This window comes from Schistocerca serialis, chromosome 12, assembly GCF_023864345.2.
Source record: "Schistocerca serialis cubense isolate TAMUIC-IGC-003099 chromosome 12, iqSchSeri2.2, whole genome shotgun sequence".
Lineage (NCBI taxonomy): Eukaryota > Metazoa > Arthropoda > Insecta > Orthoptera > Acrididae > Schistocerca > Schistocerca serialis.
In genome coordinates, this window is record NC_064649.1 from 82,208,848 (window position 1) to 82,234,831 (window position 25,984).

Genomic DNA, 25,984 nt, shown 5'->3' on the forward strand with positions numbered 1-25,984 from the left:
TAAGTCTTGGGTTTCACCAGTTAATTCTAGGATTTACCAATCGTCTCACTTTTACGGTAACATTATATAAGGAACAGCAGAGGGTCTATAACGCTTCCTTGGGGAACGCTTAGATACTACTTCTGTTCTACTCGACGACTTTCTGTCAGTTGCTACGAACAGTGACCTTTCTCACAGGAAATCGGGAGTCAGTCGCTCAACTAAGACGATACTCCATAGGCACGCAATTTGATTAGGAGCCTTTTAGTTGCTCTTTCTACATTTACATCTAAGTGATTACTCTGCTATTTACAATAAAGTGCCTAGCAGAGTGTTCAATGAACCACCTTCAAACTGTCTCTCTACCATTACACTCTCGAACGGCACGCGGGAAAAACGAACACTTAAATTTTTCTGTGCGCGCCCTGATTTCTCTTATTTTATCGTTACGATCATTTCTCCCCATGTAGGTGGGTGCCAACAGAATGTTTTCGCAATCGGAGGAGAAAACAGGTGATTCAAATTTCATGAGAAGATCCCGTCGCAACGAAAAACGCCTTTGTTTTAATGATTGCCACTCCAATTCACGTATCACGTCTGTGGCACTATCTCCCATATTTCGCGATAATACAAAACGAGCTGCCCTTCTTTGTACTTTTTCGATGTCATCCGTCAGTCCCACCTGATGCGGATCCCACACCTCACAGCAATACTCCAGAATAGGGCGGACAAGCGTGGTGTAAGCAGTCTCTTGAGTAGACCTGTTGCACCTTCTAAGTGTTCTGCCAATGAATCGCAGTCGTTGGTTTGCTCTACCCACAATATTATCTATGTGATCATTCCAATTTAGGTTATTTGTAATTGTAATCCCTAAGTATTTAGTTGAATTTACAGCCTTCAATTTTGAGTGACTTATCGCGTAATCGAAATTTAGCTGATTTCTTTTAGTACTCATGTGAATAACTTCACACTTTTCTTTATTCAGGGTCAATTGCCATTTTTAGCACCATACAGATATCTAAATCATTTTGCAAGTCGTTTTGATCATCTGATGACTTTACAAGACCGTAAATGACAGCATCATCTGCAAACAATCTAAGACGGCTACTCAGATTGTCTTCTGTGTCGTTAATATAGATCAGGAGGGCCTATAACACTTCCCTGGGGAACGCCGGATATTACTTCTGTTTTACTCGATGACTTTCCGTCTATTACTACGAACTGTGACCTTTCTGACAGGAAATCACGAATCTAGTCGCACAACTGAGGCGATACTCCGTAGGCACGCAGTTTGGTTAGAAGACGCTTGTGAGGAACGGTGTCGAAAGCCTTCTGGAAATCTAAAAATATGGAATGAATTTGACATCCCCTGTCGATAGCACTTATTACTTCATGAGTATGAAGAAGTAGTTATGTTTCACAAGAACGATATTTTCTGAATCCGTGCTGACTGTGTGTCAGTAAATCGTTTTCTTCGAGGTACATCGTAATGTTCGAATGCAGTATATGTTGCAAAACCCTACCGCATATCGACGTTAGTGATATGGGCCTGTATTCAGCGGATTACTCTTACTTCCCTTTTTGGGTATTGGTGTGACTTCAGCAATTTTGCAGTCTTTAGGAACCGATCTTTTTGTGAGCGAGTGGTTGTATACAATTGCTAAATATGGAGCTATTTTATCAGCACACTCCAAGAGGAACCTGACTTGTATACAGTCTGTACCGGAGGTCTTGCCTTTACTAAGTGATTTAAGCTGCTTTGTTACTCCGAGGATATCTACTTCTATGTTTTTCATCTTGGCAGTTGTTCTTGATTGAAATTCAGGAATATTTACTTCGTCTTCTTTCGTGAAGGAGTTTCGGAAAACCGTCTTTAATGATTCTGCTTTAGTGGCACTGTCATCAGTCACTTCACCGTTATCTCGAACATATTTATCTGTTCCCCGCCTCTCTCTGCGTTTCTTCGCAGGATCGCCAGTTGATCAGCAAATGCAAGCCAGATGACACCAACATCATTCTTTGAACCTCCAATGTGAACTTTGTTCAGGGACTTTTTCCGTTTTTTCAACTCACATGGTATCATAACTGGTTTGCATTTCTTAGCAAGGCCATCATCAATAGATCTGTTTAAAACGGAAAAAAGCGTGTAATAAAAAAATTAGAAAACTAAAAGAAAAATCAAACTAGCTACTAAACATAACGCCTATTAGTGGACACTAACGTCGGGCATATCCGCCCTTCGCCTTAAGGGGAGGTTTACTATCTTTTGGTTCAAAAAATCGATTTTTAAAAAATTGCATTTTTTGATGCATAAAAGTGTTTAGAATTCACCCCTCAAACGGTTTTTCCGAATGCGGAACGGAAATGTTTGTTATTCGCGGTTGAACAAAAAAAAATGCACCTGCCCGAAATCGGCCTTTTTCACGCACCAGCTTTTTTCTTTCGGAGGTCGAGTTATTGTATCGGTGCTTGGGAGGAAACACACAAAATTCAGATGAAAGTTTGAACGCGTGTGTTTGGAAGTTAGCCCCCAAGCATTTGCATTCTGGTGCGAAGACTGTGGAGATTGCGACTTTCCTGGCAGTGAGCAGCTTCAACGAAGGGTATTCAGCAATTCTGAAGACCATGACAACGATGGACGTCACCCTGGGACGCAGTTCGCCAAGCATTCGGACGACCGCCGGATTCAAGCGGCCGAAAACCGCTTGTCACCGGCCGTACGAGCGGCTCTGGAGCAGCGCAGGGTGGCCCAGATCGAGCAGAATGCCCTCTATGAGGTTAAGGAAGGACTAGTTTATGGACCCAGAATAGCAGATTAAACTTACGTTGCATAATATTGCATTTATATGTAGTCAAAGCTTCAAACCCGTTTTGCTCGAAATGACTTTTCTTTATCACGCGGTATGGTAACTTCAAATCTACTGAACCGGTTGGCATGATTCTTTGTTTCCGACGAAGCTAACTAAATTGTCTAGGAGTTGTACCACTTTTATTCCGATCCATCAACTATAAATATTTTTACGTGGCCGACGAAGTCGAAAAATCGATGAAAAACCCACTGTTTTTTTTTCAAATGGCCGCCATTTTGTTTCCTATGGTCCAAATAACTTAAGCGAAGTACAACTCCTAAAGAATCTTATATACTTCGATAACGTCAACTCAATTTTGATTTCAGACGAGCCGGCTGACCTGTGACATACCGCGCGTGGAGGTCTACATCGAAATTTTGTTTCGTTCCGACGGCACTTCCGCCTTTCCAGTTTGTAGAGGAAATATCAATAAACATTTTGACTGAATTTGACATTGATATCTATAACACATCCCGAGAAAAGTATTCTCAAAGAACATGCTTTTTTTCGGGCCAAAGATAGTAAACCTCTCCTTAATGACGGCTTCGGCACTGCTGAGGACACTTGCAAAGAGGTGTCTGAATGTTGGTGGAAGAAAGGCAGCGCATTCTTTGTCAAATGCGTAAACCAGAGAGGGTTGGACGCTGCAGTCTGGAACGAAGTCGACGGTCTAACTCATTCTAAAGGTGATCCATTCGATTGAGGTCGAGACTGTGACAGGTCAGTCCATTTCATGGATGTTACTGTCTACAAATCATTGCCTCACAGATGCTGCTTTACGACAGGGAATGTTGGCATGCTGATACAGCCATCATTTCGGAACTGTTCCTCTACTCAACGTAGTACACGATGCTGCAAAATACGCATTTATCATTTTCTTAAGCTCAGTAAAGGACCACACCCTAACCGCGTATAAAAAACGCGTGCCATAACACGAGCACCTCACTTTTCTCCGATCGGGGGCTGGGTGTTGTGGTGTCCTCATGATCGTTTCATCCTCATCACCAGCGCAAGTCGCCCAATGTGGCGTCGACTGAAATAAGACTTGCACTTGGCGGTCGAACTTCGGCGGATGAGGCTTCCCCGCCAACGATGCCATACGCTCATTTAATTTCATTTCCATTTAATTACTTTGACACAACACATTCGCCAAAACCCTAACCCAAATCGCTCCACAGGATTGGCGGAGGGTATAATGTGACCCATCCCTCCAAATCACTCGTTTCCAGTCATCTACTTCCCAGTGGCGCCGCTGTTTACGCCCCATCAAGTGTCGCTTAGCATTCGCTGCAGAAATGTGTGGCTTATGAGGCAGTTGCTCGACCGTTGTTGCCCTGTCTTTGTGTCTCCGTACTCACAATCATTGTGCTTAACTAGACTGCTGGTAGCATATTGGAACTGGAGAGTGACTCCTTCCACTGATTTCATATGATTTTTGGGATTCCACATGTCAGTCGTTAAAAAAGGAACCCTTATAGGATGACCTCGTTCAATTTCTGTCTGTATGTCCGACTGTTAAAAACCCTTTTCTTAGGAACGGGAAGACGCATCAGATCGAAATTTATGCCACTTAGTAGCATCTAGTGTATTTTCAAATAACTTCCGGGATTTCAGCCATGTAACACCCTGAGCGACCGCCGATATTTCGGCGCGAGAACACCCCGCCATTTTCAAGGCAAACTGCAACTGACAGGCTACATGCAAATTTAAAACCTCGGTTCTCGGACTGATGCAGGAAAGATAACACGCACACTGAACACCAGTGCCACCAAACATGGCCAAAGTCAGAGCCATCGATAGTGAGACTACGAACTCGCAGGTGAGGTAGCATTGACCCTCTCGCTCTGTTTTTTGACAAGGGAGGGAGTCGGATTCCAAACAGAGTTTAAACAGAAATCTCCATCCCTGTTAACGAGGTTGCTCGCTAATTTAATTTCAACTGTCCCAATAGCTGGACGTGCATGCCAATATCTCGGTGTTATTATATAACATGGGGTGACCAGTATCCAAGCAATGTTCGGCAATAGCAGATCTACTTGGCTGCTGAATCGTGTGTGCCGTTTACGCTCAGTACATCGGCCCTAGACGGTCCTGATAGTTTGACCAATATATGCCATGCCGCAGCTACAAGGAATGCGATATACACCTGTCTTACGCGGACCAAGATGATCCTTAACAGAACTCGAAAGCGCTCTAATTATAGATGGAGGTCGGAAAACACAATTCACATCGTATTTCCGCAAAATACAAGCGATCTTGTTGGAAGTGTTTCCTACGTAAGGCAAAAAGGCAGTAGACTTAGGTGTCGACTCAGAATTATCATCAATCACCCGATGTACAGTTGGTCGATAGCGCAACGCGCTTTCAATCCATCACTATAACCATTTTGACGAAATATAACTTCAAGATGGGACAACTCCGCTGGCAAAGTCTCAGCGTCAGAAGCGACATGTGCCCTGTGTACTCCCGCTGAAATATCGGCGGTCGCTGAAAGTGTTACCTGGCTGAATTCCCGGAAGTTATTTGAAAGTTCTATACGCCAGGAGAAACTCAGGTCTAACATCTAGTGTAGTTTGTAGACTATCAAAAGTCGAGTGTTCACAGAAAATTTATACGATGCACGCGTGCGTTAGACAAAATGTTACCAGAGAAACCTTTGTCAGTATACGAACTGACAAAATCAGCATACTAGTTAGAAAAAGTGTCTCACTTTTTTTAGAATGACTCTTTGTGAACTAAAAGTGCCCTATTTTTCCTTCCTTGCTTCATTTTGTAGTCTCAGCCCCTTTCCTGCTTTCCTTGCATCCTTGGTGCAACATTCTGCCTTTTTAGAAGAGTTCGTTCTCCGCGTGTCTTCATTCTTCAGATATTTTATCGTATTTTGCACCACAGGTATTTTAAAGCTCTCAGTAACTTTGAATCTGTGTAAAACATTCTCGGGCTTCTTGGCACGATAATTCAGGGTAAAATCTTTAGAGTTTGACGTTACATCAGTCTTCTTCGTCAGTTGAACATGACGAAGACAATGGAGGTAATCGTAGAAAGCTCAGACTTTTGCGCTAAACTGACGCGGCAGGAAGTCTGAGAATGATCTGAACAACAGTGCCGTCGTGAAAGACTCCGTTCTCATACAAGTATTAATCTGCCATCCATTCCATCATAAAAGTGATCACAGCATCACAAATCCGTATTTGCACTATTCTTATTCCAAAATGCCAGTCTTCTTACGTATATCCCATGTCATTATCATTTTGCAAGAATCCACTCACCCACATTTTATTTCCTTAAAAATTAAATTTACTTTGCGCAACACAATTACAGGATCACTTTTTCTAAATCTTATAATTGCTTGCCTTGTTGTTGTTTTTAGTCCAGAAATGGTTCAAATGGCTCTGAGCACTGTGGGACTCAACTGCTGAGGTCATTAGTCCCCTAGAACTTAGAACTAGTTAAACCTAACTAACCTAAGGACATCACAAACATCCATGCCCGAGGCACGATTCGAACCTGCGACCGTAGCGGGCTTGCGGTTCCAGACTGCAGCGCCTTTAACCGCACGGCCACTTCGGCCGGCTTTCAGTCCAGAGACTGGTACGATGCAGCTCTCCATGCTACTCTATCCTGTGCAAGCTTCTTCATCTCCCAGTACCTAGCGCAACCTACATCCTTCTGTATCTGCTTAGTGTATTCATCTATTGGTCTCCCTCTACGATTTTTACCCTCCACGCTGCCCTCCAGTACTACATTGGCGATCCCTTGATGCCTCAGAACATACCCTACCAACCGATCTCTTCTTCAAGTTATGCCACAAAATTCTCCCCAATTCTATTTAATACCTCCTCATTAGTTATGTGATCTACCCATCTAATCTTCAGCATTGTTCTGTAGCACCACATTTCGAAAGCTTCTATTCTCTTCTTGTCCAAGCTATTTATCGTCCATGTTTCACTTCCATACATGGCTACCCTCCATACAAATACTTTCAGAAACGACTTCCTGACAAATCTATACCCGATGTTAACGAATTTCTCTTCTTCAGAAACGTTTTCCTTGCCATTGCCAGCCTACATTTTATATCTTCTCTACTTCGACCATCATCAGTTATTTTGCTCCCCAAATAGCAAAACTCCTTTACTACTTTAAGTAGTAATCTAATTCCCTCAGCATCACCCGACTTAATTCGACTACATTCCATTATCCTTGTTTTGCTTTTGTTGATGTTCATCTTATACCCTCCTTTCAAGACACTGTCCATTCCATTCAACTGCTCTTCCAAGTCCTTTGCCGTTTCTGACAGAATTACAATGTCATCGGCGAACCTTAAAGTTTTTATTTCTTCTGCATGGATTTTAATTCCTACTCCGAATTTTTCTTTTGTTTCCTTTACTGCTTGCTCAATATACAGATTGACTAACATCGGGGAGAGGCTACAACCCTGACTCACTCCCTTCCTAACCACTGCTTCCCTTTCATGCCCCTCTTACAACTGCCATCTGGTTTCTGTACAAATTGTAAATAGCCTTTTGCTCCCTGTACTTTACCCCTGCCACCTTCAGAATTTGAAAGAGAGTATTCCAGTCAACATTGTCAGAAGCTTTCTCGAAGTCTACAAATGCTAGAAACGTAGGTTTGCCTTTCCTTAATCTATTTTCCAAGATAAGTCGTAGGGTCAGTAGTGTTCCAATATGTCTATGGAATCGAAACTGATCTTGTTTGCCAGAGCGACGCATAAATTTGAAATTTGGCACGATGGTGCCTACAGTCTTCCTCTGTAACTGTGCAAAAGCGTGGTGCTCGACGACGTCACCGTTATACTCGTCGAGGCTTCAAACGGCAAGGTTTCGACACTTAACAAAGAAAGGAAGTTTGAGCGTGCTGTGAGGGCAATTCGGCCCGACGCCACCGTAAACGTGCCACACGATGAGGACGTCGTCACACCCGCCTTTACTCACGTTTCACGCCTTCTTTGGCCGTCTCTGTGGTGGAGGTCAGAACCGCGACGCTCGGAGTGCAAATTACGCGGTTTTCTTATGGGTGGCGGAGGGAAACATTTCAGATACACCGCCGCTCAGAATAGATACGAAAAGGCCTCAGGAGATGTCACAAAGGACGTCTGTGAAACAACCTCCTCCCTTGGGACGTTGTTTCCCACCCATTTTGCCGTCGCAATCGACAGTTGTTTTTTGGATTCGACACGAAGACCGCCTCGCAGCTGCTGTAGCGCCTGAGGGTTAGGCAATCCTGCGACAATTGCCCACCTAGAGCGGCCGCGAGGCTGAACCTGCGTCGAAGTTTCTGGCAGGTAACACGTGGAAGGTGCTCAACAAAGATGCCGCAGTGACATCAAGAGTCTTGCCAAACCGTGGCGCTCTAAAGGTGCGTCCACACTACTCGTGCTCGCCATACTCGTCTGTCAGGAGACTTGTCTGACTTGTCCACGTGCTGCAACTGTCTTCGTCCACATTACTCCAGTTGCTTGCCAGGCTTTGGCTCGTGAGGATCCGCGCCGTACTCGCAGTCCTGGCCAGTGCCACTTCCCTAATTTAAAAAATGGACGAAGTGGTTACAGTAAGTGCCAGCTTCCGTGTAATCCGCCTTTTAGCTGAGTAAGAAGATAGAAGAAGATGCTAGAAAGACCCAAGAAAACGCAGGTGGTGGATGATGTATGCTGATGTCGGCTGCCAAGATCGAAATTTAGACGGTGGTGTTTTTCGAAATACATCCTTTTTTAAGAATATGAGTAATGATATCATCGTTTTTCCGGACGATCGTATCTTCCCAAATAGACAGGAAAAAGTACCCTATGTTATTGTCGCAGACGACGCGTTTCCCCTGAACAGTCATATCATGAAGACGTATATTGGGCTACATCCTCAGAGGGTTCAAAATGGTTCAAATGGCTCTGAGCACTATGGCACTTAACATCTCAGGTCATCAGTCCCCTAGAACTTAGAACTACTTAAACCTTACTAACCCAAAGACATCACACACATCCATGCCCGAGGCAGGATTCGAACCTGCGACCGTAGCGGTCGCGCGGTTCCAGACTATAGCGCCTAGAACCGCTCGGCCACCAGCGGACGGCCAACCTCAGAGGGAAATGAAAAGAATTTTTAACTACAGGCTTTCAAGACCACGGCGGATTCTGGAAAATGCGTTCGAAATACTTTCTTCCGTATTCCGGATACTAAGAAAACCTGTATTACTACAGCCTGAGAAAGCGCAAAGTATTACTAGTATATACCTCCATAATTTCTTGCGAAAAAGTTCTGCTTCCAGACAAATTTATACCCCTGTAGGAGCAGTGGATCATGAGGAGAGGCATTTAAAGCCAGGAACTTGGAGAAATGAAATCACTCCTGCTACAACGTTTACACGATTACCGAACAGTCCACGGCGTTCAACGCAGACTGCCCAAGACATTAAACATGAATTCGCTGCTTATTTCATTTCCGAAGAGGGAAATTCGCCATGGCAAGATGACTACCGCCGGCCGGTGTGGCCGAGCGGTTCTAGGCGCTTCAGTCTGGAATCGCGTGACCGCTACTGTCACCTCGGGCATGGATGTGTGTGGTGTCCTTAGGTTGGTTAGGTTTAAGTAGTTCTAAGTTCTAGGGGACCGATGACCTCAGAATTTAAGTCCCATAGTGCTCAGAGCCATTTGATCCAAGATGATTACCAATAACATAGTAAAGAATATTTTTCAGCTACTAGCTATGTACGTACTAGTGACTGCACACATTTCAGCTACCTATATACAGGGTGTTTCAAAAATGACCGGTATATTTGAAACGGCAATAAAAACTAAACGAGCAGCGATAGAAATACACCGTTTGTTGCAATATGCTTGGGACAACAGTACATTTTCAGGCGGACAAACTTTCGAAATTACAGTAGTTACAATTTTCAACAACAGATGGCGCTGCAAGTGATGTGAAAGATATAGAAGACAACGCAGTCTGTGGGTGCGCCATTCTGTACGTCGTCTTTCTGCTGTATGCGTGTGCTGTTCACAACGTGCAAGTGTGCTGTAGACAACATGGTTTATTCCTTAGAACAGAGGATTTTTCTGGTGTTGGAATTCCACCACCTAGAACACAGTGTTGTTGCAACAAGACGAAGTTTTCAACGGAGGTTTAATGTAACCAAAGGACCGAAAAGCGATACAATAAAGGATGTGTTTGAAAAATTTCAACGGACTGGGAACGTGACGGATGAACGTGCTGGAAAGGTAGGGCGACCGCGTATGGCAACCACAGAGGGCAACGCGCAGCTAGTGCAGCAGGTGATCCAACAGCGGCCTCGGGTTTCCGTTCGCCATGTTGCAGCTGCGGTCCAAATGACGCCAATGTCCATGTATCGTCTCATGCGCCAGAGTTTACACCTCTATCCATACAAAATTCAAACGCGGCAGCCCCTCAGCGCCGCTACCATTGTTGCACGAGAGACATTCGCTAACGATATAGTGCACAGGATTGATGACGGCGATATGCATGTGGGCAGCATTTGGTTAACTGACGAAGCTTATTTTTACCTGCACGGCTTCGTCAATAAACAGAACTGGCGCATATGGGGAACCGAAAAGCCCCATGTTGCAGTCCCATCGTCCCTGCATCCTCAAAAAGTACTGGTCTGGGCCGCCATTTCTTCCAAAGGAATCATTGGCCCATTTTTCAGATCCGAAACGATTACTGCATCTCGCTATCTGGACATTATTCGTGAATTTGTGGCGATACAAACTGCCTTAGACGACACTGCGAACACCTCGTGGTTTATGCAAGATGGTGCCCGGCCACATCGCACGGCCGACGTCTTTAATTTCCTGAATGAAAATTTCGATGATCGTGTGATTGCTTTGGGCTATCCGAAACATACAGGAGGCGGCGTGGATTGGCCTCCCTATTCGCCAGACATGAACCCCTGTGACTTCTTTCTGTGGGGACACTTGAAAGACCAGGTGTACCGCCAGAATCCAGAAACAATTGAACAGCTGAGGCAGTACATCTCATCTGCATGTGAAGCCATTCCGCCAGACACGTTGTCAAAGGTTTCGGGTAATTTCATTCAGAGACTACGCCATATTATTGCTACGCATGGTGGATATGTGGAAAATATCGTACTATAGAGTTTCCCAGACCGCAGCGCCATCTGTTGTTGAAAATTGTAACTACTGTAATTTCGAAAGTTTGTCCGCCTGAAAATGTACTGTTGTCCCAAGCATATTGCAACAAACGGTGTATTTCTATCGCTGCTCGTTTAGTTTTTATTGCCGTTTCAAATATACCGGTCATTTTTGAAACACCCTGTATGTGAAAGTTTACCTTCATTAATTCCTATTTTATTATTTTTATTTCCCCAAATAACACAATATACAAATAAAGTATACATAAATGTACATGTGATTAAATATATTGTGTTAGAAAAATAAATGTTACTCATTACTATTTATTTATTACTAGCTGAGTACCCAGCGTCGCCGCAGTATGTATTCCAGTCCTGTTACTCCTTTACCCTCTGTGACATTCAGAGCCCATTTTGCCACAAACACGTGGCAATAAGAACTTTTTTAATTTTTAAATTTGAAAACTATAAGCAGTTACTAGGTATATTCCTAATAGAATTGGTAGTAAGGTAAAATAAATAAGAAAAAAATATTATTAAGATATGAGATGATTAATATACATAAGGGAATAACTCCAAAAAATTTAAAAATAACAATTGAGCAGGGACCGAAATGTAAGCTGAAAAAAAAAAAGTTAAGTAGCTGTGGAGACAGAGCCCAGGAGGGACCGAACCCCAATAAGTTTGTTAATAGGTTTTTTATACATTTCCAAAAATAAATATTTTTTACTTACGTCTGTGTTGATTGTCTTCCGCAGCTGATATTTGCAGTGCAGAAATTCAAACGCTTTGAAAGCGAACCAATTTGGAGCGTTCACTTCCTCAACCACAGCGCCAGACTGCCCAGTATCATTTTTGTTCTGGCGAACTTTCCTGTAAGTGGTTAATAAGCTGGTCTTTTTTTATTTTTTAGTTCAGCCACATCCACCCGAAGTTGTGTGGTGATGGAATCCCACGCTTCAATTTTTTTTAATTTTATTTTATATTGGGAGTTTGTTGCATCTCACAGCACAGGATATTGTTCATAATTATTTACCAGTTTAGTGGCAAAATCGTCGGTCCACTCCATTTTAAAAGAAAAGTCGATGTCCACAACACGGAAAAAGAATAACGCCAAGACCAAGCTGTACGAGTGTAGCGAGCCAACTGGTCAGCGCTTGTTGCCGTCCGCACCACTCGCGCAGCTCGCCACGCATCCCTTTGACGTACCGACAACGGCCGGAGCCAGACTAGCCATATGCTCGGGCGGCTCGCCAGCCCTCGGAGCCTACCTCCGCCCACATTACTCGTAAGGCTCGCTTTTAAAGTTTCACAAGTACACGAGCCACACGAGTAGTGTGGACACACCTGTAGAGGAACTCTTTGCCATTTTATTCACGCACGTGTTAATGTCACACATGCACCATCACGCGAATTTTTTATTTTTTACATTTTATTTTTATTTTATTTATTTTTTAAGAACACACCTTCACCCATCATCATTATTTTGATGGTCCTTCTCAAAATAGCCTCCTCTGGATGTGATGCACTTGTCACAGCGTTTCTGCCATTCTGCGAAATGACGGAAAATGGCTCCCAAGAAGGTTTGGAATAGAAAAAAGCCACACGCGGCTAAATCCCCGTCGATAGGGAGTGTGAGGGATGCACTTCACATTGACTTTTGCAAGATATTCGGCAAAAATATTTGCAATATGCGGCCGTGCATTATCGCGGTGCAGCATCCAGTTCGTTTCACGGATACGTGGTCTTTCGTACCTGATACGGGCTGCCAACGCATTCATGAAATCCTTGTAGTATTGTTCAGTTATTGATGCGTTTGTAGGTACAACATGCTGATAAACTATTCCATCAATATAAAAAAATGAGATGACCATAACTTTACCAGCAAGAGAAACCATTTTTTTGGGGGGGGGGGGGGAGGGGGGATTGTGATGAAGGAGTTTTGCACATTCTGGCGTTCGGAACTTGCTTATTAATAATAGTGATGCTGTAGTTGTTGGTTGGTAATATTCACTGACACAATGCAACCTAACTCTAGATTGCGTATTTACGGGTATTCTGTGTGACCGTTTTTTAGTACGACTTTAAAAGAGAGAGAGATTATTAATTGATCACCGATGCGTCGGTTCTCGATTGTGTTCAGGAGATGTACGGATTGATTACGCGAAGACGTACGGATTGATTACGCGAATGATTGACCTTTTGACCAGGATTGCTTTCAAGCAATCAGAATCTTCGATGAAAATACCTAAGGGACCTATTTGAATATAAAAATGGAAATGAAAGCAAATTAGTGGAATTTCGTATGAGAAAGATTAACAGATCGGAAGTTGAACACATTAGTGGTCTCCCAAATACAATCGAGACACCGCGATAAAGAGCGAACCTGTAACAAAGCTCATATACAATTTGAATATCATTTTTGGTTAGTGAAAGAAAAGAATAAGAAGAAAATTACTGCTTCGTAAAATATTAATATATTTTGACAAATTGGCTTTAAACTTCTACACATTGACAAATACACAATAAATGCATGACTTACATCTGATATTTCTTTTGTAAATGGCGCAGTCCAATAATCGCTGCTTTGTCAGTCCGTTCCTTCTTAAAACTAAATGTCCTTGCGTGGGCGTAAGCACCAAAACTACAAGGGGTAATGAAGTCTCTAGAATATTCCTTAACAAAAGATAGATTGTTCTTTTTCTGTTTTGCAGCTTCTTCCTATCAAGCGCTGCGGCAACGATTTTAAATATCTGCGCCCAGCGGGTCATCGTGTTTATTTAGAGTATTTAAACGCTGGACGCGCGTCTTGGTATGGGAGCACATTAAAAAAGAAAGTATTTCGTCTGTTTACTCTGGTGCTGTGATGCTTAGCATTTTTACGAGCTACAGCTCGTTGGCTGTACTTTTCTTTAATGACAACTATATCACATGCAAAGTAGCTGAAATCCAATAATATTACAACATTGAGTTTTGCTGTTTGCTTTCAGGATCAGAACTGTGTAGCCACGTTTTATCAGCAGTGATTACCTGTGAAAGAAAGTCCGGATCTTTTTCAAAAATCTGCTTCAACTGTATGCAGACCTCCACCCGAATGTCCTTCTGTTCAGGAATCGGCAGTCTTGGAATCCAACGTGCACAAACACGTCTCGTGTAAATTTTGTGTCACCTAATTGTGGGCGGCACAAAGTTTTCATTCAAGTTTATTCGTGTATCCTCTCTTGCGATGACAGCAGCGGCGTTGATGTTATCTTCCGTAAGAGCAGTAAATGTACTTCCGGGTAAACCGTCCTTTTAAATTGAATGTCTACCCTCTTTTAAAAAAAAGTTGTCGTTGATCTAAGTAAGTAGGGAGCAGGGCCTGAAAACACCAAAAATACCATTTAGCCCGCTTTTAGTTAGCAATACCAACGCACTTTCAGTAACGTGTATTAGCGGGGAGTTACTTTATGACGACCACAGAAAACAAAAACAAAAAAGCCAACTTCGTTAATAGTTGTTGACTTTTACTCACAACATATTTTTTAGAGAGACAGTGATTTAAAAGTTGGTCCTGAACATATTGTACATGACGTTCATTGTGCAACGACACATTTACTACTAGGGCTTAAATTTTCGACTAAGTAAAACTGAAAAATTTAAGACTTTGTAGAATTCGGTTGAAAACTTAATTAAAAACAATAAACATTTTTTTTCAAAATTTTATAATAAAAAGTACCTGACTAGGTTATAATATTTTCAAAAGGTGGGCATAAAGTACCCCCTCCTCCTGCGAGGATTAAACAGTTTAACTCATGTTATAGCCATGCTGTAGGGACGAACGGACTCTCCCTAGGCCTCCTGTAACATTGCATAGGCCACAGCTCAAGGTCTGTTCAGACGAAAGCAGAATTTGGAAGCCGCATACTGTTCATCGCGCATTACCTGCATTGTTGCGGTAGGTGGTACTAAACATGTCAGCTTGCCTACCTCATAACAGGCGGGAAACAGGAAGCAGGCGTGCGTGTTACACACTAAGCTAAAAAAAACATCGTACGATTTAACTCTGGCGCGAGAAATTACGAACTTTAAAAAAAAATATATTTTCTTGAACAACCGTCGTATATATTTCTCTATAACTTTGCAACCAAACTATTTCGTACAGATTTTGGAAATTGCATTTTTGAACCTAGATAACTGTATCAAGTCCTTTAAGGGTCCGCTTTCCTCAGTCAGCATATAAAATAACCGATTTTTTAATATTTTTTAATTAAAATTAATGAAGGAATCAACGTAAATCTTTTTGCACATTATTTATTGGTTCTTGAACGACATTTTAAGATTGTTTAAAAAAATCTGTCAGGATTAGGCCATCCCTCCCCTCAATCAGAGGAGCTAAAGTTCCTCCGTCCAAAACACGCTGTGTCCATAACGGAAGTTCTCCATCTGCAAATCTTATCTGAGAGCAAACAAAAAAAAAATTATTTTTCTTAATCTATAGAATATTACTGGCGGAGCGATAGAACAGTTTTTTTTTCAAATTTAAAAAATGATAATATGGCAAACGTTAGAAACAAAGATGTAGTTTGTCGTATGTTTTACTCACGTTATTTGCTATTAACTAATAAATAAAAATAAAAAGTTGGCTGTTACTATTTGTGGTCATGCCTGAGGAGTAATTCATCCAAATCTCAGAAAGATACCTTTCTTAACTTGCCCGCAACCCATTCGTCAGTTTGAGATACAGTGTGTTTCAAGCTCACGGAACCGTTCGATAGGGAATCGTTCTAAAATTTGGCTGAATTACTCCTAAGGCATTTCCACAAATAGTAATAGACTATTTTTTATTTTAATTTATTCATTATTTATTGCCAAAACCGTGAGCAAAAGCACACGACAAAACTACATCTTCGTTTCACACGCCCGCCATATAATTATTTTTTAATTAAAAAAACCTGTACAATAACTCCGCTCACAGTATCCTGTAGATTAATAATATTGTTTGCTTTCTGAATTCAGATAAGATTTAGAGATTGTAGGACTTCAGTCATGTACACACCTAATTTTGGACAGAGCAACTAACTCCTTCTACGGGGCTTTAAGGTAACTTGCCAGTGAATCGGCTTCAATAAATCGATGTTTTGTTTCTCATCTTGAAATCCATATTTAGAGTTTTTTGAACAAAACGGTGGTTAAAAGAATTGGACGTCAAGAGGTTTAAAAATCAACTTAAAAATATATTGGTGTGTTTCCATACCCATATTTACCGCTGCTTTCATATGTCAGTGTTGACATTAGATCCCTGTTCGACAAGCTCTACTAGACAACCGCTTTTCAAGTTGGCAGCCCTGTTGGAAGATATGCTTTGCGACGATCTTTGTTTCCGTTGTATAACTGGTTTTCCAGTCTGTAATTTGTTTTGGTGTAGGGGAGTTAGCAGGTGTGAAATTGGAGAGTAGCTAGTAATATATATTTTTTATATATTTATCGGGAATTTCCTGTATACAAAATTGTTTCTCCAACATAAATACTCATAAATTATTACATCTGTTACATAAGATCTTAGTTTATCTTCTCATGATGTCCCTCCAGGTGTTCCGATCTTGTATATTTTCTTGCTCTGCGCCAAGTCCTCTAATTGTTAATCGTACATTTTGGAGCCAGGCGGTCGTAGGCCGTCCTCTTCTCTCCTTTCCTTCCGGTTCCCATTGCAGGGTCATTTTCGGTTCATTCTTCTTACGTGTGCGTACCATTGTAACTTTCTTTTGTCCATCACATCATGTATTCTCTCTTCTACTTTTATTCTCTTTATTATTTCGTCGTTTCTTATTTTCTCTTCACTAGAAATTCTTGCTGATCTTATACAGAAGTCCATTTCTGCTGCTTGCACTTTTTTTTACGTGTTTCAGATTGGCAGTCCAAGTCTCCACTCCATACCTAACTAAGCTCTCTCGTATCGATTTTTATGTGATTCTCGTGGTTCGGTTTATTTCAGTTCTTCTCCATAAGATCGAGATGAGCGTACCAGTGGCCTTCCTTCCACTGCTAATTCTTTTATAAATATCTATCTCTGATTTTCCTTCCATCTCTAAAATGGATCCCGAATACAGAAAGTATTGACTGTCTTAATTTTCTTTCCCTCTGTGTATGAGTCATCTGGATCATTAATGAGGTATTCCGTTTTCTGACAATCCAGAGTTTCTGTATTCCATTGCCAACTGGCTACATTTATAATTTGCATCCTCCACGTCTTGTGCTATAACTGCTCGATCGTCAGCAAATAGTAGGTGATGTAAATAAACTTCATCTTTAATTTCTTGTTCCATCCCATTGCATTTACGAGACCATGTCTTCAAGACTAATGTCTATATAGATTTTAAATAATGTGGGTGAGATGGGTCAGCCTTGTAACACACTCTTGCTTTTTCTAAATTTCTGTGAAAGTGTACTACTAATTTTCGCGTGACATATGTTATCTTTATATATTTCTTGTATTATTTTAATTAAAGGACCATTTATGTTTGCCATATGTAATACTTCAAAGTTTTCTCGGGACAGTATCATACGCTTTTTTTAAATTATGAAAATTAATCCTATGTTTTTTTATTTTCCCCCGAGTTTTTGTGAGATCTGTCCTAATGTGAAAATATGGTTTAAGTATGATCTACCAGCTGCGAAGCCACATTTTTCTTCCTGAATTTTAAAATGTATTTTCAGCTTATTTTTAATTATTTTTCCAAAAATTCTCATTGAGGTGTTTGTAACACAAATTCCTCGATAGTTCTAGTAGCTTTTGCATTCCCCTTTCTTAAATATAGTATTAATATACCCGAGCTTGATTTCCATGAGTTCTGAATCTCCATGTAACATTTTATTGAATAACCGTGTCATTAGTGTCACAATTTTTTCACCACCGAATTTTAAGAACTCCAGACTGATACTGCCTGTTCCAGGTGATTTACCATTCTTCCCTGTTCTTAATACCTTACTCACCTCGCTTCCAAAAATTTGGATTTCCTTCCCTTCCCGTTACCGTTCCCTTTCTTCCACCATTCCTTCCTCCAGATACTCTTCTCTATTATCATTTAACAATTTCCAGAAATATTCTCCTCATTGTTTTGATGTTATCGGTTGAAGACTGGTTTTAGCTTTCGCCTTTTGTCGAAGACCTTTTGATACTGATCACGCTTCTTTCTTTCTCCAAGATCCCAGTTTGCTATTGACATTGGCACATGCCCTTTCCCATGCTTCATCTTTGCTATCCTTATTTTTTTATCACTTAATTCTTCTTTTCCTTGTAGGTTGTTATTGTTGCTCCACCTCTTATTTCCTCTTACCACCATTCTGCTGCACGTCTGTGGTTGTTTCCCTTTATGCTCTGCAGCTATGTTTATAACATTGGGTTTTATGTATTCATATATTTCCTCTGTATTTCATATGATTCTTCCATTCCATTCTAGGACCAATGAATGTTCGTATATTTTTATCTCGTAGGCTGTCAGTGTTAAAGTGTAGATCATGAAGTTTCTCAGCACAATTTGGTTTAATATTGTTAGAATCATTCTTTGCATTCTTCCGTGGCCGTCTGTCTAATGATAATATAATCTGTTATAGAACGATGCCAAGTATATTTATGAATATCCGTTATTTCCAGGTCAAACTGGTCACAAAGTTTCACTCAGTCGTTCTCCATTGTCGTTATATTCTGTCTCTTCATGTTTACCCACTATCGTACATGATTTTTTAATTCCCTAGCCCGCAGCTCGTGGTCGTGCGGTAGCGTTCTCGCTTCCCGCGCCCGGGTCGATTCCCGGCGGGGTCAGGGATTTTCTCTGCCTCGTGATGGCTGGGTGTTGTGTGATGTCCTTAGGTTAGTTAGGTTTAAGTAGTTCTAAGTTCTAGGGGACTGATGACCGTAGATGTTAAGTCCCATAGTGCTCAGAGCCATTTGAACCATTTTTTTTAATTCCTACTCTTCCGTTCATGTCATCCATGATAATCAGGTTCCTTCCTCCTTGGCATTTTTTTTTTTCTGAGTCTCTCCAAGGATTGTCCAGAAAGTATCCCTCTCTTGATCTCTTGCATCTCTCGTGGGTGCACATACACCAATAATTACAACTTCCCTGGCAAATAGTCATTTCTACCACAATAATAGGTTCATCCCCCCCATGAACCATGGACCATGGACCTTGCCGTTGGTGGGGAGGCTTGCGTGCCTCAGCGATACAGATAGCCGTACCGTAGGTGCAACCACAACGGAGGGGTATCTGTTGAGAGGCCAGACAAATGTGTGGTTCCTGAAGAGGGTTAGCAGCCTTTTCAGTAGTTGCAAGGGCAACAGTCTGGATGATAGACTGATCTGGCCTTGTAACATTAACCAAAACGGCCTTGCTGTGCTGGTACTGCGAACGGCTGAAAGCAAGGGGAAACTACAGCCGTAATTTTTCCCGAGGGCATGCAGCTTTACTGTATGATTACATGATGATGGCGTCCTCTTGGGTAAAATATTCCGGAGGTAAAATAGTCCCCCATTCGGATCTCCGGGCGGGGACTACTCAAGAGGACGTCGTTATCAGGAGAAAGAAAACTGGCGTTCTACAGATCGGAGCGTGGAATGTCAGATCCCTTAATCGGGCAGGTAGGTTAGAAAATTTAAAAAGGGAAATGGATAGGTTGAAGTTAGATATAGTGGGAATTAGTGAAGTTCGGTGGCAGGAGGAACAAGACTTTTGGTCAGGTGATTACAGGGTTATAAATACAAAATCAAATAGGGGTAATGCAGGAGTAGGTTTAATAATGAATAAAAAAATAGGAATGCGGGTTAGCTACTACCAACAGCATAGTGAACGCATTATTGTGGCCAAGATAGATACGAAGCCCACACCTACTACAGTAGTACAAGTTTATATGCCAACTAGCTCTGCAGATGACGAAGAAATTGAAGAAATGTATGATGAAATAAAAGAAATTATTCAGAGTGTGAAGGGAGACGAAAATTTAATAGTCATGGGTGACTGGAATTCGAGTGTAGGAAAAGGGAGAGAAGGAAACATAGTAGGTGAATATGGATTGGAGGACAGAAATGAAAGAGGAAGCCGCCTGGTCGAATTTTGCACAGAGCACAACATAATCATAACTAACACTTGGTTTAAGAATCATGAAAGAAGGTTGTATACATGGAAGAACCCTGGAGATACTAAAAGGTATCAGATAGATTATATAATGGTAAGGCAGAGATTTAGGAACCAGGTTTTAAATTGTAAGACATTTCCAGGGGCAGATGTGGACTCTGACCACAATCTATTGGTTATGACCTGTAGATTAAAACTGAAGAAACTGCAAAAAGGTGGGAATTTAAGGAGATGGGACCTGGATAAACTAAAAGAACCAGAGGTTGTACAGAGATTCAGGGAGAGCATAAGGGAGCAATTGACAGGAATGGGGGAAATAAATACAGTAGAAGAAGAATGGGTAGCTTTGAGGGATGAAGTAGTGAAGGCAGCAGTGGATCAAGTAGGTAAAAAGACGAGGGCTAGTAGAAATCCTTGGGTAACAGAAGAAATATTGTATTTAATTGATGAAAGGAGAAAATATAAAAATGCACTAAGTGAAACAGGCAAAAAGGAATACAAACGTCTCAAAAATGAGATCGACAAGAAGTGCAAAATGGCTAAGCAGGGATGGCTAGAGGACAAATGTAAGGATGTAGAGGCCTATCTCACTAGGGGTAAGATAGATACCGCCTACAGGAAAATTAAAGAGACCTTTGGAGATAAGAGAACGACTTGTATGAATATCAAGAGCTCAGATGGAAATCCAGTACTAAGCAAAGAAGGGAATGCAGAAAGGTGGAAGGAGTATATAGAGGGTCTATACAAGGACGATGTGCTTGAGGACAATATTATGGAAATGGAAGAGGATGTAGATGAAGATGAAATGGGAGATATGATACTGCGTGAAGAGTTTGACAGAGCACTGAAAGACCTGAGTCGAAACAAGGCCCCCGGAGTAGACAATATTCCATTGGAACTACTGACGGCCGTGGGAGAGCCAGTCCTGACAAAACTCTACCATCTGGTGAGCAAGATGTATGAAACAGGCGAAATACCCTCAGACTTCAAGAAGAATATAATAATTCCAATCCCAAAGAAAGCAGGTGTTGACAGATGTGAAAATTACCGAACTATCAGCTTAATAAGTCACAGCTGCAAAATACTAACACGAATTCTTTACAGACGAATGGAAAAACTAGTAGAAGCCAACCTCGGGGAAGATCAGTTTGGATTCCGTAGAAACACTGGAACACGTGAGGCAATACTGACCTTACGACTTATCTTAGAAGAAAGATTAAGGAAGGGCAAACCGACGTTTCTAGCATTTGTAGACTTAGAGAAAGCTTTTGACAATGTTGACTGGAATACTCTCTTTCAAATTCTAAAGGTGGCAGGGGTAAAATACAGGGAGCGAAAGGCTATTTACAATTTGTACAGAAACCAGATGGCAGTTATAAGAGTCGAGGGGCATGAAAGGGAAGCAGTGGTTGGGAAGGGAGTAAGACAGGGTTGTAGCCTCTCCCCGATGTTGTTCAATCTGTATATTGAGCAAGCAGTAAAGGAAACAAAAGAAAAATTCGGAGTAGGTATTAAAATTCATGGAGTAGAAATAAAAACTTTGAGGTTCGCCGATGACATTGTAATTCTGTCAGAGACAGCAAAGGACTTGGAAGAGCAGTTGAATGGAATGGACAGTGTCTTGAAAGGAGGATATAAGATGAACATCAACAAAAGCAAAACGAGGATAATGGAATATAGTCCAATTAAGTCGGGTGATGCTGAGGGAATTAGATTAGGAAATGAGGCACTTAAAGTAGTAAAGGAGTTTTGCTATTTGGGGAGCAAAATAACTGATGATGGTCGAAGTAGAGAGGATATAAAATGTAGGCTGGCAATGGCAAGGAAAGCGTTTCTGAAGAAGAGAAATTTGTTAACATCCAGTATTGATTTAAGTGTCAGGAAGTCATTTCTGAAAGTATTCGTATGGAGTGTAGCCATGTATGGAAGTGAAACATGGACGATAAATAGTTTGGACAAGAAGAGAATAGAAGCTTTCGAAATGTGGTGCTACAGAAGAATGCTGAAGATTAGATGGGTAGATCACATAACTAATGAAGAAGTATTGAATAGGACTGGGGAGAAGAGAAGTTTGTGGCACAACTTGACCAGAAGAAGGGATCGGTTGGTAGGACATGTTCTGAGGCATCAAGGGATCACCAATTTAGTATTGGAGGGGAGCGTGGAGGGTAAAAATCGTAGAGGGAGACCAAGAGATGAATACACTAAGCAGATTCAGAAGGATGTAGGTTGCAGTAGGTACTGGGAGATGAAAAAGCTTGCACAGGATAGAGTAGCATGGAGAGCTGCATCAAACCAGTCTCAGGACTGAAGACCACAACAACAACAATAGGTTCATTAATAAATTTCCAATTTGTGTTTCTCTTTATCCATGCTTTCCTTGTCATAATGGAGAGTCCTGCATTGGCTCTTACCGCTTTGGGCACCTCACTCCAAATATGTACGTAATCACAAAGTTCTTCCTCTCCTTTGCCTTTGCTGGTTGTTTCAGGGAGTACGACAATATCCATCTTGAACCTGTCAAGCTCTGCTGGTAATTACTTAATTTTGTGCAGATACCTTGCACATTCCAGCATCCAAATGTCAATTTTCCATATTTTCTTCGCCAGTTCGTCGTCCAAGATTCCAGTCTTTCCGAGGCATATTATTAGCTTTTTTAGGATTTAAATTTTTTCACGTGAACAGTTGGCCCATTGCACAACCACCAACCTGGGGACCAGATAATTTATTCTCCGGGTTTTCTTCCTTTAGCCTTTGATAAGCCAATGTCACGCTACAATACAGCAACAGCTAGTTTTGGTCCAGCCTGGGTCTTTTATTTCCCCGGTACCTATTCCCCTATCCTCCAACCGGTGAGGCGCCCGATGGGAGACCAGCAACTCCACACGGGCTAGGAATATATTCTGTGATTAATATGAGACAATTGGTGTTGGCAGTTAGTTCCGTGATAGTGGCCGAAGCTGAAAAGTGAGTTCTTGATGCAGTTAAAGGCGCCGAAATAACAAGGAGAAACAAGAAAAGGAACATGTAAACCAAGAAGATTATGCTGCTGGAGTGTATTAGGAGTAACAGAAGTGAATCACAGATTTCTTTTTTTTTTTTTTTTTGCATGTTTATTGTATGCACAAAAGTCTATTCGAGCTAGAGGTCTGAAGCCGGTTCCTGAAATTTTATTAATCGAATTTTTCGAGATAGTTCTTCAGGAGTCTTCTCGTTGAGTTCCTTGAGTATCTCTGTGACACTCTCCAAAGGATTAAAGAAACCCGTTAGCATTCCTCCTGTCATCTCTGTATACTTTCAATATCCCCAGCTAGTCCCATCTGGTACGGGTCCCACACACTTGAGCAACATTCTAGAACCGGTCGTGTGAGTGATTTGCAAGCAATCTATTTTGTAAACTGATTGCATTTTCTCAGCATTCTACCAATAAACCGAAGTTTATCACCTGCTTTACCCACGATGAGCATATGTTAGCATTCCATTTTGTACCCCTACAAAGTGTTAAACCCATGAGTTGGCAGATACCAACGGGGACTCATTGATATTTATAGTCATAGGATACTACATTTTTTTCGTTTTGTAAAGTGTAAAATTTTACACTTCTCAACATTCTGAGCAAGTTGCCAATCTCTGAGCCACGTTGAAATCTTAAGATCCGACTGAATATCTATGCAGGTTTCTCTTTGTTGGTAGTCCTCTATCCGGATACTTGACTCGAAACTTTCGCGAGTGCACTTAATCAAGCCTGTTTTCACGTATGCTTCCACAATTTCAATTCCTTTTTCTATCGAAAAAGTCATTTTGTAGGCAGCAAAGAGAAACGTCTACTTCGCTCTGGCAGCATTTGACAGAAGAATGCTAACAATGGGGCATTTCATAAGGCTGTGCATTGTTGTAGCTGTATTTCAGAAGTCGGGATATTGCATTCACATTCAAAGGGCAGGCGAGCTACGAGGCGTGTTTTTTTAAGAAGTACAGTTTTGAGATTTAAAAAAGACGTGCTAAGATATCTCAATAATTTTATTTTTACATGAAATCCTGTACCTTAATCTACGCACTGATGCCGTTACAGTCTGATTCTTCCTTGTTTACGTTGTGTACTGAGTGTTTAAGATGCCTCCGATAATTGTGAGTCCCGCCGACTGTGAAGTTCGGGCTGTTAAAAGAGTTCTTAGTGCTAAAGGCCTAAAAGCGATCGATATTCGTTGTGAGATCTGTGCAGTTTACGGAGAAAACATTTTGGGTAATGGAATGGTAAGAAAGTGGGTGAGAGCATTTAAAGATGGCCGCACAAATGTGCATGACGAACTACGGACTTGGCGTCTTTCGGTCGTTAATGAAAGTTTGGTGCAAGAAGTGGACAATAAGGTGAGAGAAAACAGACGCTTTACGATTTCCTCCTTGCGGGATGACTTTCCTAATGTTTCTCGTAGTGTTTTGTATGGCATTGTGACCGAGCACTCGAATTACCGAGAATTGTGCCCACGTCGGGTACCGAAAATGTTGACGGATGTGCACAAAACCCAACGTTTAGACAGTGCATCGACTTTCCTTGTGTGCGGTACCACAACGACGGTGATGATTTCTAAAGCCAAATTGTTACGGGCGATGAAACATGGGTGGCCTACGTCACACCAGAATCAAAGCAACAGGCCACGGAAGTTGAGCAAGGGCATCGTTTTGCTTCAAGACAATGCCCGGCCGCATGTGGCGAATCAGACCAAAGATCTCACCACATCTTTTCGATAGGAAACTCTTGATCATCCTCCGTACAGCCCCAATCTTGCGCCCAGTTCCTGCACTTGAAGAAACACCTGGGCGGTCAGCGTCTTCGAGACGATGACGAAGTCATAACAGTGGTGATGCAGTGGTCAACAAGTCAGGCGGCAGACTTCTATGAGGAGGGTATTCAAAAACTGGTACAACGTTGTGACAAGTGCCTCAATATTGACGTAAATTATGTAGAAAAGTAGATTAAGGTACAGGCTTTCATGTAAGAATATTGAGATATCTTAGTACGTCTTTTTTTTAATTTCAAAATGGTACTTACTTAAAAAACACGCCTCGTACTCATATCTCAGCCACCCTATATTTCTCACTGGACCCGCTTTCGGGAGGACGACGGTTCAGTCCCGCGTCCGGCCATCCTGATTTAGGTTTTCCGTGATTTCCCTAAATCGCTCCAGGCAAATGCCGGGATGGTTCCTTTAAAAGGGCACGGCCGACTTCCTTCCCTAATCCGATGAGACCGATGACCTCGCTGTTTGGTCTCTTCCCCAAAACAACCCAACCCTATGTTTTGTTGTCTGTGAGGACTTGAGCAGCGGTGCTTGCGTGTGTCCGGACAGATGCGTCGCGACGAACCCCGCGACGGGCAAGAAGCGGCCCAGCCCCGAGGCCCGGCTGTCGGTGCAGCGGCGGCCGGCGGGCGCCGCCCCCGCCGCCGCCGCCGCCCCCGCACGGCTGCTGCCGCCGCTGGCCGCCGTGGTGAACGCGACTGAGGGCGGCGCCGCGACGCTGGTGTGCGCCGCCTCCGGCGTGCCGCCGCCGGCGCTGCGCTGGCTGCACCCCGACGGCGCCGCGGGGGCGGTGGGGGCGGGGCTGGTCGCGCTCGAGCTCTCCAACGTGACGGCCGCCAGCGCCGGGGAGTACACCTGCGCCACCGAGGACGGCGAACAGGAGCAGGTATTGCCCACAGCACTCGGTTGTTTAAAAATCGAAAGGGTCTTATGGTAAGTCTGCGAAAAAAGCAAGAAAAAATGTTTGTTTCGTAAACAGATCACCATATTTCTCGACCTACTCTCCTTTGAGGGACGTACACTTCGTCCAGCGATACTCTACTTTTTCCCCATCAAACACTGCAAAATATTGATGGAAAATTTAGCTTCCTGATTTGATGACAGTTTCTCCTCAGCAAGCCAAAAT

At 42.2% G+C, this 25,984-nt stretch overlaps 1 protein-coding gene across 1 annotated transcript in view; it reads left to right on the plus strand.

Moving 5' to 3' along the window:
- Nucleotides 1-25,984, plus strand: part of LOC126427952 (protogenin A-like) — a 438,352-nt gene that overhangs the window by 309,017 nt on the left and 103,351 nt on the right. Inside the window, exon 6 of the mRNA XM_050089841.1 lies at nucleotides 25,408-25,744. Coding sequence (XP_049945798.1) covers nucleotides 25,408-25,744 — 337 coding nt within the window. The remainder of the gene's footprint in view (nucleotides 1-25,407; nucleotides 25,745-25,984) is intronic.